General features: G+C 55.1%; 2 protein-coding genes across 10 annotated transcripts in view; one reads left to right on the top strand and one right to left on the bottom strand.

The window, feature by feature from the left end:
- DHX30 (DEAH (Asp-Glu-Ala-His) box helicase 30) overlaps positions 1-4860 on the top strand; it is a 72535-nt gene extending 67675 nt beyond the window's left edge. The window contains exons 10-22 of the mRNA XM_011939318.1: positions 360-512; positions 823-1659; positions 1933-2008; positions 2092-2196; positions 2441-2616; positions 2839-3045; positions 3132-3213; positions 3282-3475; positions 3578-3737; positions 3859-4016; positions 4118-4221; positions 4297-4436; positions 4534-4860. Coding sequence (XP_011794708.1) covers positions 360-512; positions 823-1659; positions 1933-2008; positions 2092-2196; positions 2441-2616; positions 2839-3045; positions 3132-3213; positions 3282-3475; positions 3578-3737; positions 3859-4016; positions 4118-4221; positions 4297-4436; positions 4534-4787 — 2646 coding nt within the window. The 3' untranslated portion in view covers positions 4788-4860. The remainder of the gene's footprint in view (positions 1-359; positions 513-822; positions 1660-1932; positions 2009-2091; positions 2197-2440; positions 2617-2838; positions 3046-3131; positions 3214-3281; positions 3476-3577; positions 3738-3858; positions 4017-4117; positions 4222-4296; positions 4437-4533) is intronic.
- Positions 4861-5344: 484 nt separating this feature from the next.
- The window catches only part of MAP4 (microtubule-associated protein 4), a 280646-nt gene continuing 269380 nt past the window's right edge, over positions 5345-16610 (bottom strand). For 6 of the 9 annotated variants that reach the window (XM_011939193.1, XM_011939191.1, XM_011939192.1 and 3 more), the window contains 3 exons: positions 12018-12099; positions 9836-9948; positions 5345-7992 (listed from right to left, as the gene is read on the bottom strand). In XM_011939193.1, coding sequence (XP_011794583.1) covers positions 7780-7992; positions 9836-9948; positions 12018-12099 — 408 coding nt within the window. In that variant the 3' untranslated portion in view covers positions 5345-7779. The remainder of the gene's footprint in view (positions 7993-9835; positions 9949-12017; positions 12100-16610) is intronic. The other 3 variants (XM_011939199.1, XM_011939195.1, XM_011939190.1) reach the window with 2 other exon arrangements.

The following is a 16610-nucleotide window of genomic DNA, read 5'->3' as shown; positions in this document are numbered from 1 at the left end:
TGCGCCCAGCTAATTTTTGTATTTTTAGTAGAGACGGGGTTTCACCATGTTGGCCAGGCTGGTCTTGAACCCCTGACCTCAGGTGATTTGCCTGCCTCGGCCTCCCAAAGTGCTGGGATTATAGGTGTGAGCCACTGTACCTGGCCTCAATTAGCTTTAGTTCATTTTTTAAAATGTTTATTTTGGTAAGTTTACATTTTCCTAGTTCATAATTTCTCTCTCTATCACCATGTCAGCCAAGATCCAAAATCTCTTAGACATTACTTGGCACAACTCCTGCCTTGGAGCTCCTGAGCTTGTCTGGGCTGGTTTTTGGGGAGCCCTAGAGCATAGACTGAGTCTTGCATGTCTCCCTGCAGAGCCTGGGCCTGGTGGACAGGAACAATGAACCGCTTACACACGCCATGTATAACCTGGCCTCTTTGCGTGAGCTGGGTGAGACCCAGCGCCGACCGTGCACCATCCAGGTGCCCGAGCCCATCCTCCGCAAGATAGAGACCTTCCTGAACCACGTAAGAGGCCCTGCATCCCTCATCACCCTTGCCCCTGTAGTCTGCCTCCATCTCTCCAGACTGAAGGCCTCTACCTGCGACAGGCAGTAGTACCTCCCCATTCTCTTCACTGAGATTGGGGCCTGGGTGCCCCTGGCCTGAGCAGCCCAGTCTTGCCCACAAGGATCCCGGGGCAGTCACGGACTCAATTAATCCTCTGTCCAGTGGGTTGGGCCACAACATCTGACCCAGGCGGATCCTGCAGAGTGGCTGGTTGTGTGGTAATGAGGAATTTCTTTTTCATTGTTTTGCTTGCCTCCCTGCCCCCCAGTACCCTGTGGAGAGTTCATGGATTGCCCCAGAACTCCGGCTGCAGAGTGAAGACATCTTGCCCTTGGGCAAGGACTCAGGGCCTCTCAGTGACCCTATCACAGGCAAGCCCTATGTGCCCCTGTTGGAAGCAGAGGAGGTACGTCTCAGCCAGAGTCTGCTAGAACTGTGGCGGCGGCGAGGGCCAGTCTGGCAGGAGGCCCCCCAGCTACCTGTGGATCCACATCGGGATACCATCCTCAACGCCATTGAGCAGCACCCGGTGGTGGTCATCTCTGGGGACACAGGCTGTGGGAAGACCACACGCATCCCCCAGCTGTTGCTGGAGCGCTATGTGACCGAGGGCCGCGGTGCCCGCTGCAATGTGATCATCACCCAACCTCGCCGCATCTCTGCTGTGTCTGTGGCACAGCGGGTCAGCCACGAACTGGGCCCCTCCCTGCGCCGGAACGTGGGCTTCCAGGTGCGGCTGGAAAGTAAGCCCCCGGCCCGAGGCGGGGCTCTGCTCTTCTGCACTGTGGGTATCCTGCTGCGTAAGCTGCAGAGCAACCCCAGCCTGGAGGGTGTGAGCCACGTCATCGTGGATGAGGTGCATGAGCGGGACGTGAACACAGACTTTCTGCTGATCCTGCTCAAGGGCCTGCAGCGGCTCAACCCGGCCCTGCGGCTGGTGCTCATGAGTGCCACAGGGGATAATGAGCGCTTCTCCCGATACTTTGGTGGCTGCCCCGTCATCAAGGTGCCTGGCTTCATGTACCCAGTCAAGGAGCACTACCTGGAGGACATCCTGGCCAAGTTGGGCAAGCACCAATACCTGCACCGGCACCGGCACCATGAGGTGAGGGACCCCCCCCTCCCACCCGAGGCTCCTGGCCTTTCCTCCACGGATGCCCCTCCTCCCTGGCCCTGGGGCTTGGTGGCCTGGGGCAAGTTACCCTCCCCAGTCCTCAGTTTCCTTGATAGAAACTGGGGACTAACCCCACGTGCGTGGCACGCATGTGAGGATTGGAGTTGATGTCAAGCGGCTCCGTCTCACTGAGTCAGGTGGCTGTGTCCTTGGCATGACCCCTTACCCTGGGGCTGTGACTGTGGCCTCTCTTCCCCACCCCAGTCTGAGGATGAATGCGCACTCGATTTGGACCTTGTGACTGATCTGGTTCTGCACATCGATGCTCGTGGGGAACCAGGTGGGTGCCTCCCCATCTGCCCCATGCCAGCCCTGGCCACGCTTGCAGAAGCAGCTGGCTCATGCCCCAGGGCTCCTTTGCAGGTGGGATCCTGTGCTTCCTGCCTGGGTGGCAGGAGATCAAAGGAGTGCAGCAGCGCCTCCAGGAGGCCCTGGGCATGCACGAGAGCAAGTACCTCATCCTGCCAGGTGAGAGCCCGGGCAGAGGGACCAGGGACCTTCGAAAACCAGCCTGGCCTCTGTCCTGGGGACTGACCCAGCTGGGACTCCGGGGGTCCCGGTTTCTGACCAAGCTGCGGCACTTTTCACTGGGCATAGTGTTTATCTGCACCTGTTTCATCAAAATGGGGTCAAAATCCTTGCCCTGCCCACATTCCAGGGGGGAATTCTGGTGGAAGCAGTGCCCATAACCAGTGTGTATCTTGCCCACCAGTGCACTCCAACATCCCCATGATGGATCAGAAGGCCATATTCCAGCAGCCTCCAGTTGGGGTGCGCAAGATTGTCTTGGCCACCAATATTGCGGAGACTTCCATCACAATCAACGACATCGTGCATGTGGTGGACAGTGGGCTGCACAAGGAAGAACGCTACGACCTGAAGACCAAGGTGGCACCTACCTCCTGGGCCTGGCCAACCACTGGGGGAGGGACTCCGTTTTGAGGTGGTCCGCAGCCCAGATCTACCTTAGACCCGTTTTGTGTGTCTTGAGAAGGCCACGCTTGTGGGGTCTCAGTGTTCCTGATGTGGGGGGGCTGGTGAGGGTTACTCGGAGTGGGGAAGCACTGAGGAAGTGGTATCTGTGTGCTTCTTACCTGCCCCCTCCTCCAGGTGTCCTGCCTGGAGACAGTGTGGGTGTCAAGAGCCAATGTGATCCAGCGCCGGGGCCGAGCGGGCCGCTGCCAGTCAGGCTTTGCCTACCACTTGTTCCCTCGAAGCCGGCTGGAGAAAATGGTCCCTTTCCAAGTGCCAGAGATCCTGCGCACGCCTCTCGAGAACCTGGTGCTGCAAGCGAAAATCCACATGCCTGAGAAGACGGTGCGGTGGGGCGGGGTGGGGGCTGGCGTGGGGACCAGGCAGGTGGGAGGCAGGCTCATGGCGGGCTCTGGCTCTGTGTGTTGTAGGCGGTGGAGTTCCTGTCCAAGGCTGTGGACAGTCCAAACATCAAGGCAGTGGACGAGGCTGTGATTTTGCTCCAGGAGATTGGTATGTAGGGGCTGGGCTGGGCTGGGGAGTAGCTCCTGAGGGTGGCACTGACAGCTGAGCCGTTGCAGGGGTGCTGGACCAGCGGGAGTACCTGACCACCCTGGGGCAGCGCCTGGCTCACATCTCCACTGACCCCCGGCTGGCCAAGGCCATAGTGTTGGCCGCCATCTTCCGTTGCCTGCACCCGCTACTGGTGGTCGTTTCCTGCCTTACCCGGGACCCCTTCAGCAGCAGCCTACAGAACCGGGCAGAGGTGGACAAGGTCAGTCCTGACTTCTTCCTGGAGCCCTCCACCCACTGCTGTTCTGAGGGGGCGTTGTCTAGCCCCTTCCTGCGACCCGGCTGCCCTCTTCTCCCCTCCCAGGTGAAAGCACTGTTGAGCCACGACAGTGGCAGTGACCACCTGGCCTTTGTGCGGGCTGTCGCCGGCTGGGAGGAGGTGCTGCGTTGGCAGGACCGCAGCTCCAGGGAGAATTACCTGGAGGAAAACCTGCTCTACGCACCTAGCCTGCGCTTCATCCACGGTCAGCTGGGCCCATGCCTGCTTTCTTGAGCCCCTCCCGCTCCTCCCACCCCGACTGAGCTTCTGTTACCCCTGGCCTGTGGCTAGGGACTGTAGGTTCACTGCACATTCTGTCTCCCTAGGACTCATCAAGCAGTTCTCAGAGAACATTTATGAGGCCTTCCTGGTGGGGAAGCCCTCGGACTGCACCCTGGCCTCTGCCCAGTGCAACGAGTACAGTGAGGAGGAGGAGCTGGTGAAGGGCGTGCTGATGGCCGGCCTCTACCCCAACCTCATCCAGGTGCTGCCTCTGGGAGGGAGTGGAGTTCACCAGGTCCCAGCCTCCTTCCCTGTCTGCAGCTCCTTGCTCAGCCCCAGCCATCTTTTCCTCCATCCCTGCAGGTGAGGCAGGGCAAGGTCACCCGGCAGGGGAAGTTCAAGCCCAACAGCGTCACATATAGGACCAAATCAGGCAACATCCTGCTGCACAAGTCGACCATTAACAGGTGAGGGCATGCAGGCCTGGATGGGGCAGCTGGGATGGTCCAAAAGGGTGGCCTCACCAGCCCTGTGTTCCCTAGGGAGGCCACACGGTTGCGGAGCCGATGGCTGACGTATTTCATGGCGGTCAAATCCAATGGCAGCGTCTTCGTCCGGGACTCCTCTCAGGTGCACCCGCTAGCTGTGCTGCTCCTGACCGACGGGGACGTGCACATCCGCGGTGGGTGCCTGCAGGCCTCCCGCCCACCCCGCTCTGCAGCTGCTCCTCTGGGGCCTGGCCTCACCACAGCTTACCACTATCTTTTCCGTTCCCTCAGATGACGGGCGCCGGGCCACCATCTCACTGAGCGACAGTGACCTGCTGCGGCTGGAGGGTGACTCGCGCACCGTGCGGCTGCTGAGGGAGCTGCGGCGGGCCCTGGGCCGCATGGTGGAGCGGAGCCTGCGCAGCGAGCTGGCTGCACTTCCCCCCAGCGTGCAGGAGGAGCACGGGCAGCTGCTTGCGCTACTGGCAGAGCTGCTGCGAGGACCCTGTGGCAGCTTTGATGTGCGCAAGACAGCTGATGACTGATCCCTGCTTTTGCTGGGGCTGTGTACAGAGTGCAAATGTTTATTTAAAATAAAGTTCTATTTATCCCTTGTGACCACTGCTGTCCACTAGGGGCTCCTCTCTCAGGGCCGCCATATGCTGGGCCATGGTTCCCCAGAGGAAGAAGGAAGTTAAGAGAAGAGAGATGCTTACTGCTGGGGGACAGGGACTGGCTGTGTCCCCAAGTCTTGAGAGAGAAAGAAAGGGGTTAGAACCTCCTCCCTTCGCCAAGAGCAGGAAGCAGCCGTGCTGTTAACCAGCCCAGTCCGCTGGCACAGCTGCTCCTCTGGGTACCCACCACAGGAAGCCTGTCACAACTGTCACTGTCCTTGTAGTTCTGGACAGTAAGTAAGTGTTGAGTAGCCCTTTACCAGGCAGACTGGGGGAGAGTTCCGCAGGTAGCCGAGGCCCAGGGCTGTGCGGCACAGTGGTCCTTCCTGTATCCACATCCACAAGTTCATAGCCCAGGGGCTGAATGCTGAGGTCAGGAGGATCAGGGAGGTAGATGCAAACCGAGACACAGAAGCATGGAGCCTGTGTGATGGGACATCAGGCAGCTTTATTTACTCTTAAAACTGTTACAACAGAATCACAGACTGACACAGGTGATGGCTGAGCCATAAGCAAATCAGGAAGTACAGAAATGTCCCACCCCAAATGGCTGCGGAGTACACATCACACAGGGCCTCTGGTCCTGGCCTTCTCAGGTGCTCTGGTGTGCAGGATCCTTCGAGGGAACTCTGACCACTCCTATTGTCTTACCTAGAAAGCATGCCACTTGGGCCACCTCCCCCCAACCCTTGGCCAAAGGAACGAAAGGACCTGGAACCTGTCGTCAACCTCAGCATCCTCATGACCCCGGGACAGACGCAGCAGAGGCAGCAGGTACTCTGGGCCTGTGCTGTTGCCCCTGTGGTGTCTCCTGACTACCCAACCCTCACTGTTTCCTTCTCACTTTCATCCCAGCAGGCCCTTCCTCCTGCTGACGGAACACTGGCTCCCTCATGTTCTGGGCACAGCGGAAGTGTTCTGCACATGGTCTCTATGGAGGAAAGCTGGTCCCCCTGGCCCAGGCAGCACTTCCTCCGTGAGACCCTGCAGTTTCCTGGTGTGTGCCTGGGGAGCTAGGGACATGGTGCCAAACCTCCATAAGGCACTGCTACCTCAGAAAGGGGGAGGACCTGTCAGGCCCAGGACTGCCTCCCTGCACACGGACATCAAATCTAAACCTAAGTCAAGACCCCTACCTTCTCCAGCTCCAAGGGATGCCAGGACCAGAGAAGGGCAGAGGTCAGGAGGGGCCTCAGGAGGCCAAGTCTGGGGCAGCCTCAGAGGCAAATGTACACTGGAGCCAGTCCCCTCCAGAGAAGCCCTTGGAATCTTCCAGGCCATTTCACTGCAAACTTATGTTTGAATCCTTTATTAGAAACCATGCAAACTTTAATACAAAAAATACAAGTGCAATAAGAATCTTTGTGTCAATACAGTTCCCAGGATTTCTCCTCACTGCAGCCATCCCCAGGCCTAGCTGGGATGCCCTCTGTGGGCCTCGCCTCTCCTCCCTCCCCTCTCCAGTCAGGGCATAAGGGAAGCAGATGGCCTTAGTCTCATGCCTTTTATTTTTAAATTTCCAGACCTGATTTCCCCCTATCCGCATGAGGCTCCCCTGGACATGAGGGCTTGCATGTCCTAGGGGCGGGTGCCGGCCTGAAGGAATTCCATCTCCTGGCCCTTTCTTGTTCTCCAGCCCTGGCTTTGTATCCTAGGGCTGACCACCAGATCCCAGGGAATGGGAAAGACATGCCAAAACCAGCCTCTTGGTTAGAAAAGGAAAGCAGCATACACACAAAATGGCAAAACCAACCAGTGCACACTCCAAGAGCCCCTTGTGTGCCTGACCAGCTCACCAGCCACAGCCTCTGCACCCCTCTTCCCTGCTGCACCGCCTCCAGGGCCCTAAGCTGCCCACATCCTCCAGCGGGGGTGGTGTAAGGATCTCTCCGCCCTGTTCCCTCTAACACTTACTGAGGACTTTCATATAGACGTGGCTTCAACCTGCAGAACTATTTCGCCAGTTTTTAGGTTATTAGAAAAAAAATAAAAGGACAAAACAAGAAAAATGTGACAGCAGCTAGGTGGGTATGTTAAGCATGGGGACAGGCAGCACTGACCCCCAACTTGGGCCAGGGCAGCAAGAAAGGCCTGACACCACCTGCATGGGGGGGGGGGCGCATTCGTGGCGCCAAAGGGAGAGACTGTGGGAGAGGCAGTGGCTTAAGCGCCACAGTCAGCATCCTGTCACCACTCAAAATCCGCCTCCACTCTTCCCTCCAGGTAGATCCAGGAAGGAGGGAGGGCATGTCAGTTTCTTTTGGGTTTGGACCAAAGAACCAAACAAAGATGAGGGTGGAATCTAGTTCTCCTCTCCTAGATCCCAACTTAGCCTCAGCCACCCCAACCCCCTCCCAACCTCCTCCACGGAGCAGTGGCGCAGTGATGGGGCAAGACAAAGCAGGGAGCTGGGCCTGGGCTGGAGCGTGAGAGGAGGTGTGGGGTGGGGCTGCTGCTGCAAAGCAGGAGGGAAGGCGAGCCTAGCGGGCTGCCCGGTGCCCAAGCGTTCACTGGTCTAGTGGGCAGTCCGGGAAAGGGGGCCAAGGACCCGGGAGCCCGAGTTGGGGCCGCCAGGGAAATGTGGGGGACGGGAGACAATGTCGGCCCCATGGTCGGTGCGGGCCCTGGCGTTTGCCCGGAACGTCAGCCTGTAGGTCTCAATCTGCAGTGACATGGGAGGAGGGAAGGGAGAGGGGAACAGGGGAGACAAGAGGGGAACACGGGGGAGACGGAAGACGAGACCAGAATGTCATCATTAGATGCCTGGAAAATAAAAGGTTACTTCGTTAAAATTTAGGCCACACTGTAGTCAAAAACAAAGGAGTTTCAATTTGCGGCCAGTGGCAGGGCCCCTGGCTGGCCCTTAGGCCGAGCCCAGCCACTTACTTGTCTCCTGGATCTGGCTGTCCAAGGTCTGGGCCTCCCTTTGGTCACCACCCCCTGACAGGGTGGGGTGGCCATTGAGGCCACTGGCTGAAGTGGGGGCGCCAGCTTCAGGCGCTGCCTCAGAGATGGCCGGCTCCTCCCCAGCAGGGGGGCCCGGACACAGAGGAGCCTCGCTGCCACCGCCCTCAGTCTACAATGAAACAGTGGGGGAGACAGTGCAGGGTCAGTCGGGAGGGGAGTGGGATGGGTTGATGGTGGTGGGTTTCACACACAGCCCCCACCCATGCTGTCCCGGCACCCACTGGCTCAAGGCACAGTCACTTGGAGAATCCCAGGCAGGTGCCCTGGCCCCACCCACCCCACCTCACCTGGGAGACAGACTCCCGAGGTTCAGGAGCAGCTGGGCTAGTGACACTCTCAGAGCCCCTCTGTGGCATGTGAGGCTCTGATGAAGCTCTCTGAGGGAGCGGTGCCAGGCCTCAGGCTGGTACCAAATAAGTAGCCATGACAACAGTAAGCAACAAGCCTGAAGGGTAGCCCCCCTAAGGGTGCAGCCCACCCTCCCAAACCCTCCCTGGGCCCAGGCCACCCCCTGCACACAGAGTGGAGTCCTCAGTAGCTCCCAGGCAGCCCTGCCTGCACATCTGTCTGGTCAGGAACACAGGCACTGAGGCTTTGTCTGTGCTGGGCACCATTCTGGGACCAGGAGTCCACGGGAGGCAGAAAGAAGGTGTCCAAGGAGGTATAACCCAGGGAGACTATGGAGGCCCGGAGGGCTTCATAGGAGAAGGACATTTGGGGGACATGGAACACTCAATGTGAGGAAGGCAGAGAAGAGAGAACAGCTGTGAGAGGTCACCGGGGAGCTGGAAAGCCTGTGTCGCCAAATACCCAAGAAGTGACAAGGCAGAAGTGGTTTCTAATTGGCATAGTGAGAGAAATAGGCCTCAATTAAAAACCCTAATTCCAGAACTAATAGAGAAAGGGAGATAATATGAATAAGGAAAAGCACACAAGGCTTGGGGTCAGAAAAGCCCCGATGTGAATCCGGGTCCGCACTCGCTCACTGTGTCCTTGGATGGGAGACTAAGGCCAAGTGAACGCCCCGCGGAGACGGGCGCGAGAACGGCCTCTTCACAAGGCGTGGGGGCACGCACGGAGAGCCTGTGGCAGCAAGGACCCCTAGATGTTCCTGGAAGCTTATCAAGGCTTCAGTCAGAGCATCAGGAGAGGATGGGACAGGGGACGGACTGGGCAGTGGCTGGCACTGGGGAGCAGAGGTGGAAGGGAAGGCCCAGGGCAGCGGCTCCCGGCCCCTCTCCCCTGCGCACCTGAACCGGAGCAGCAGCAGCCTTCCTCGTGCTCGGGGCCTGCAAGATGCCCCTCATGGGCCCCCCACCCGCCGATGACATGGAACAAAGGACAGACAGCATCTTGGCACACAAAAGGTCTCACAGTACTGTGGAAGGAGGAAGGGAGGAAAGAGGAGAGAGGGAAGGGAGAAGAGGCCCAGCCAGTCGCCAGGATGTGAAGCTCTGCCACTTGAGCTCTGCCCCAGAGCCCTGCAGAGGCAGGCCCCAGGCAGCCTGCTGTCGCTGGCAGCCCAGAATGTGCTGTCCTGCTCCCAGCTCAGGAGCGGAGCCTGACATGGGGTGGGAACCCACATTCCCCTCTTGTGTGACAGCCGGGGAGAACTGTGTGGTGCAGAACCCCCGCTCGCCTGGTGGTGGTCTGTGTCCCAGCCTGTGGCCTTCTAAAATGGCTGGATGGGCTTAATTAGGAAGGCCATGGCTCTCAGAAGCAAGGTTCTGCCTCCAGCTGACAGGTGAGGGGTGGCGGGGCTGGGGCCTCTTCACTTCTGCCTCAGTCAGGACTGATGATACACGATGGGAAAACAGCAATGGTGTGGGTGAAGACATGACTCCTGAAGAGACTGAGGGGCGGTGACAGGTGCCTACCTGTGAGGACCCTGACTCTAGCTGCATTGTCCCCACCCCTCCCCAGCTGTGCCTCCCCAGTGACCCACTCGCTACCTTCACGGCACCTCCTGCAGGTAGGTGGCCCACATTATCAAGGGATCCCACCTTGGCCTGGGCCTTCTCCTTGAAGTTCAATTTCTGACTTTCAATCTTGACATCTCCTCCACCTGGAACCACAAAGGAATTGGTCACCTAGGGTGGCAGAGGAATATCCCTGCAGGCAAAACCAGGACTGGTGATATGCCCAATCTAGAAATGAGAAAGATGTGACCTGCTTCTGGGTGGCAAACAAAGAACAGTGAACACGTTTGTCTAAAGAGGGCTTCTCTTATCACAGTGAGGCTGAGACAGTCTCTCCGTCCAGCCAGTGGGAATATCTCCAAGAGAAGGAACGCCATCCCTTCTACCACCCCATGCCACAGCCACCGAGCTGCAGGCCAGGCTTGGGCAGGCCAGGCTTGGGCAGGCCTGGGGCTCCGAGCACAGCCTCCGGGATGAAGCCTCCGCTTCTCTACTTGGTATGGGAATGCCTCCCGCTGACTGGGCCATGCAGTGCTTCTCAGGCACAGCCTCACTGAATTCTCATGAATGCCCTGTCATCACGGCCACGGTCCCTGCTTCACAGCCGGTAAAACATGCTGCAAAAGAGAAGGGACTCACCCAGAGCTACCACCAAACTGGTGATTGACAGGGACAGGTTGTGAAAATTGTCTGAGCCCCTAACCGTATCAAACTGTAGCAAAAAGAAGGAATGCTAAAAAGGAGAGTGGCCCCGAGGCTGTGCGCTGAGAAAGGAAAGACGTGGACCAAGGCAGGCCCGCAGGATCTAGTGACCTCAGGCTAGGACGGGGAGGGAAGGTGGTCTGAACTCAAGCCCAGGGTTCAGAGCTCCCTGGCCAGAGTGCGCCCATGAGACCAAGGGGAGGGGTGCGGGATGAGCTGCCGTCAATGAATACCCAGCCCCTCCTGAGCCCAGCAGCGTGGCTCCCCTTGGGCCCCTTCTCCTGTTCTTCCATCTCCTCTCAGCTCACATGGCAGACCTCCATGCACAGCTTCTGGCCAAGGTCTCCTGGTGTCCCATACTGGGAAACCTAGCCCTGGCAAAAACTAGACCCTAAGTGACTCAGTGTCATTAGAGAAGGAAGTATCTCATAGGAGTAGATTTCCCAGATAAAAGGGGAAAAAAATGGTTAAGAATGGAACTGTTTAGATCTTTCTAAATAGAACACATTCTAAACTGGATCACACTCTTCGCTGAGAGGGAAAGGGAGTTTTTTTTTTTCTTTTTGGAGACAGAATTTCGCTCTGTTGCTCAGGCTGGAGTGTAGTGCCACACTCTTGGTTCAAGCAAATCTCCACAGGCCTGTACCACCACACCTGGCTAATTGTTGTATTTTTAGTAGAGACAGGGTTTTGCCATGTTGGCCAGGCTGGTCTCAAACTCCTGACCTCAAGTGATCTGCCCGCCTCGGCCTCCCAAAGTGCTGGGATTACAGGCGTGAGAGATGGCACCCGCCCTGAAGGAAGAGAGTTTTGCCTTCACCTTAACGGGCCTGTGGTGGCTAGCCTTCTGGGATACCAGGCTGGCCAGCCAGTGTGCCTGCTGCTGCAGCAATCCTACCCACAAACCTGCTGTAGACCCAGGAACTAGGACACAAGGCTGCAAGGGCACCAGCCAAGGCAACAGCCCTGCCTCTGCACAGTGACTTCCACAGGGGTGCTCGGCCAACCATGTTGCTGGAAGGAAACTGCGTTAGTGCAAGTTGCTGAACGCCTCCCATTCTCCTGCCAGGGCTAGTGGCTGATGCTTCACTGGTTAGGAGCACCCTTTGCTTCTGAATCTGACAGGTGGGACCTGAACACTGCTCTCTATACAGCTCCTTCAGCAGTAGCTCCTGTAATCCTCGTTTAAGGCAACCCAGGTTCTCAGCTCAGAGTGCACCGCTGCCCCAGGCCTAGCTCAATAGTGCCACGCACACAGTGGGTACTCAAGAGAATGCCTGTGTGGATGGCTGTCGTAAGAAACTGATACTCCTCCACTGAGAGGTCAGCACCTGAACTCCCGCTCCCTGACAGAATGAGGACGGCGTTGTTTCCACCGCTGTGTCCTGGGTAGTCTGTATGGGATGCTAAAGGCACAGAGATGAAACCCTTGCCAGCCAGCAGGCTGCCCAGCTGGCCCATGGCAGGACTACATACCCTGGGAGTCCCAGTAGGCAAGGGAGGCGCCACTCACCAGGCTTGTGCTTGATGTTAGCTTTAGACCCACACTTGGAGGAGACCTTAGAGATATCCACTTTCTTGTTCTGAATCTGAACCTGAGGAGGAGGACACAGAAGACTCATTCAGAGAGAGGGTATATTATCGGAGCCAACCCCATGCTACCTTTTACATCTTCTCCATGTTCAGGGTTTCTCACTCCCTCTGTAAGCTGCTGTCTCAGGCTGTTCAAAGACCAGGTCATCTCCCTAAATACTTACAAGAGCCCTCGACCCACCATGGCCCTGCTCTTCACTTCTTTTCTTTTTCTGTTTTAGATGGAGTCTCGCTCTGTTGCCCAGGCTGGAGTACAGTGGTACGATCTCAGCTTGCTGTAACCTCTGCCTCCTGGGGTCAAGCAATTCTCCTGCCTCAGCCTCCCGAGTAGCTGGAATTACGGGCATGCACCAAAACACCTGGCCAATATTTTGTATTTTTAGTAGAGACAGGGTTTCACCACGTTGGCCAGGCTGGTCTTGAACTCCTGACCTCAGGGGATCCACCCACCTCGGCTTCCCAGAGTGCTGGGATTACAGGCGTGAGCCACCGTGTCTGGACTTCACTTTTTTTTTTGAGACGGAGTTTCACTCTTGTTGCCCAGGCTGGCACGATCTTGGCTCACCCAAGCCTCCATCTCCTGGGTTCAAGTGATTCTCCGGCCTCAGCCTCTGGAATAGCTGGGATTACAGGCATGCACCACCACGCCTGGCTAATTTTGTATTTTTAGTAGAGATGGGGTTTCTCCATGTTGGTCAGGCCTGACCTCAGGTGATTCGCCTGCCTCAGGCTCCCAAAGTGCTGGAATTACAGGCGTGGGCCACTGTGCCCGGCCACCAGCCTTCACTTCTAACCCCACCTCCAGCCAGAACAAACCCCCATTTCCACACCCCACAGGCTTTTCTGTGCAGACCCTGTCCATGCATGCTCCAGACAGCTCTTCTGTCATTTCACCAGGTCCAAACACCAGCATCAAGGCTCCAATGAAATATCCCCTTTGTTCCATTTCAAAACCTTACCCATCAACTCCTCACCCAGAGAAACCTGGAATAACATATTTACTTCCAGTCCTTTTCAATGCATTTTCCCCTTGGCGGGGGAGGGGGTGGTGTGTGTGTGTGTGTGTGTGTGTAATCATAGTATTCCTGCTTAAACCATGTTATAACAATTTTCCCAGCCAGGTGCAGTGGGTCACACCTGTAATCCCAGCACTTTGGGAGGCTGAGGCAGGCGGATCACCTGTGGCTAGGAGTTTGAGACCAGCCTGGCCAGCATAGTGAATCTCTCTCTCTACTAAAAATACAAAAATTTGCATTTAAAGGTGGCGCATCTTGGCCAGGCGCGGTGGCTCAAGCCTGTAATCCCAGCACTTTGGGAGGCTGAGGCCGGTGGATCATGAGGTCAAGAGATCGAGACCATCCTGGCTAACACGGTGAAACCCCATCTCTACTAAAAATACAAAAAAAATTAGCCAGGCATGGTGGTGGGCGCCTGTAGTCCCAGTTACTGGGGAGACTGAGGCAGGAGAATGTCATGAACTCGGGAGGCAGAACTTGCAGTGAGCCGAGATCACGCCACTGCACTCCAGCCTGGGCGACAGAGTGAGACTCTGCCTCAAAAAAAAAAAAAAAGGTGATGCATCTTTTAAGTCTATAGCCATGCATGCCCACTGGGTTGCTGGATGGGACTCCAGCATTCCTATGAGTGGCCCCGCTATCCTTTGGTAGGAGAGCCTGACTTCCAACACATCAACTCCAAGCAGTGTTGCACTGTTCTTGTGGGTTTCGCTACAACCTACTAAATGGTGAGCTACCTTCTTGAGCCCTGTTTTCCTTTCTTTGGTGTCAGAAAATATGGTCTTCACCATGTTCCCAGAGGACAGATATAATGCCACCTGTATATCTGTATTTGAACCCACAGCCCAAGACCTGGCACAGAATAACTACCCACAATCCCCAGCTTGCCAGAGCCATTCTCAGTCTTGCCTCTAAAACTCGGCTCATGCCTAACCCAAAAAACCCACTGTGTTTTCTTCCCCATCCTTCAGTGCCCAGCTCAAAGGGTGCCTTCCATACGGCCTCACATGGCTCTCGCTTCGATCCGTCTCTTTCTCGTATCATCTCTTGAAGGGACACCACCAGGAACTATACCATAACTGCTTCACATGTTTGATAATTACATACAGAGTAGTTACTACTGTGAAAACACACAGCCTCTACTTTGTCTCATCTTTTCAAAAAGTCTGCAATTTTCCATAGACAGAAACTTGTTTCTTTTCTCCTCAATCTATAGTTCATTATACAGATATTTATAGGTATCTCCAAAATGGAAGTTAGGATACAGCACAGATACCTCCTCCTAAGTATGTGCTGACAGCAAATGGGAGTCCTGCAGCTACAGAGTTGGTGGTCACTCCATCGTAAGTGCTTTATCTGGGTTTAAAACAAGGTATCTTGTTATCTGTTAGGGGAAGAAATGGCCAATTCAAGAAGAGGTGGCCATGAAGGCCTCATCCAAACATCCCCCTATCCTTATCCCTCATAAGAGAGGGCATAGGGAAGGGTACTTTTACCAGCCAAAGATCTGGTAGCTGCTTAAACCAACCTGACATGGGTCTTGAAGCAATGGTGACAAGCTCATCTTAGCTGTAACCACAACAGCACATGCAAGAAGTTAACAGAGTCACTCTCCGAGGCATGGTCCCTCACCAAGATGCAGAGTCACACATTTCTTTCTTGTTTTCTTTTGAGACAGGGTCTCACTCTGCCGCCCAGGATGAAGTGCAGAGGCATGACCTCAGCTCACTGCAGCCTCAACCTCCCAGGCTCAAGTGATCCTCCCAGACTCAAGTCCCTCAAGTGGCTGAAACTACAGGCGCACACCACCATGCCCAGCTAATTTTTGCATTTTTTTGTAGAGATGGGATTTTTATAGAGACTACAGTCACCAGGCTGGAGTGCAATGGCACGATTTCAATGCACTGCAACCTCCAACTCCTTGGTTCAAGCGATTCTCCTGCCTTAGCCTCCCGAGTAGCTGGGATTATGGCACGCGTCACACGCCCAGCTTTTTGTATTTTTAGTAGAGCCAGGGTTTCACCATGTTGGCCAGGATCGTCTAGAACTCCTGACCTCGTGATCCACCTGCCTCAGCCTCCCCAAGTGCTGGGATTACAGGTGTGAGCCACCATGCCTGGCCGAGACTCTGTCTTTAAAACAACAACAACAACAACCCAAAAGTTAGCTGGGCATGCTGGTGCACACCTGTAATCCTGGCTACTCAGGAGGCTGAGGCAGGAGAATCGATTGAACCCAGGAGGTGGAGGTTGCAGTGAGCCAAGATCACGCCACTGCACTCCAGCCTGGGCCACGGAGCGAGACTTTGTGTCAAAAATAAATAAATAAAAAAATAAAAATAAAGGCCAGTGGCTCATGCCTGTAATCCCAGCACTTTGGGAGGCCGAGGCAAGCGGATCATGAGGTCAGGAGATCGAGACCATCCTGGCTAACACGGTGAAACCCCGTCTCTACTAAAAATATAAAACATTATCTGGCCGTGGTGGCGGGCACCTGTAGTCCCAGCTACTCAGCAGGCTGAGGCGGGAGAATGGCGTGAACTCTGGAGGCGGAGGCTGCAGTGAGCCGGGATCGCGCTACTGCACTCCAGCCTGGGCGACAGAGTGAGACTCCGTCTCAAAAAGCAAACAAACAAACAAACAAAAAACCTAGGTAGCCCACACCATGAAACAGATGTACCTTCTGACATAAGAGTCCTATGTTAGGAATACATCCTAGAGAAATAACTTGAAATGTTAAAGCTATTTATACAAAAATATGATTTAAAATGTGTTACAGCTTCACGCCTCAGCGACAGAGCGAGACTGTGTCTCAAAAAAAAAAAAAAAAAAAGCGGAGTGGAGACTTGTAGAGTAAAAACAACTTAACAGAGTTGAAGCCTGTATTAATACATACCTTATTAGTGATATTTTACATATATGGATCAATATATGCTTTTTTTTTTTTTTTTTTGAGAGAGAGTCTCGCTCTGTCACCCAGGCTGGAGTGCAGTGGCACAATCTCGGCTCACTGCAACCTCTGCCTCCCGGATTCAAGTGATTCTTCTGCCTCAGCCTCCTGAGTGGCTGGGACTACAGGCACGTGCCACCACGCCCAGCTAATTTTTTGTATTTTTAGTAGAGATGGGGTTTCACGGTGTTAGCCAGGATGGTCTCGATCTCCTGACCTCATGATCCGCCCACCTTGGCCTCCCAAAGTGCTGGGATTATAAGCGTGAGCCACCGCGCCTGGCTATATGCTGAAGTATTAACAAATAAATAATATATATAGGGCTGGCTTCAAAATACTTGGGATAGGCATATATAGATAAACCAAGACTGCTCATGTAGATAGTAAATGAGGTACCCTGTAAAAAAACAGTAAAATGAACAAAAGGCTCATTTGAACCTTTTGTTCATTTTACTATTTTTCCTTTCTACTTTCAAACGTGTGTGTTTGAAAATTCCCACAATAAAAAGTTGTTTTTTTTTTTTTTGGTTTTTGTTTTTTGAGATGGA

This window comes from Colobus angolensis, unplaced genomic scaffold, assembly GCF_000951035.1.
Source record: "Colobus angolensis palliatus isolate OR3802 unplaced genomic scaffold, Cang.pa_1.0 Scaffold18, whole genome shotgun sequence".
NCBI lineage: Eukaryota > Metazoa > Chordata > Mammalia > Primates > Cercopithecidae > Colobus > Colobus angolensis.
The sequence above is the reverse complement of the archived record's forward strand: the minus strand, read 5'-3'. Positions and strand labels throughout refer to the sequence as shown.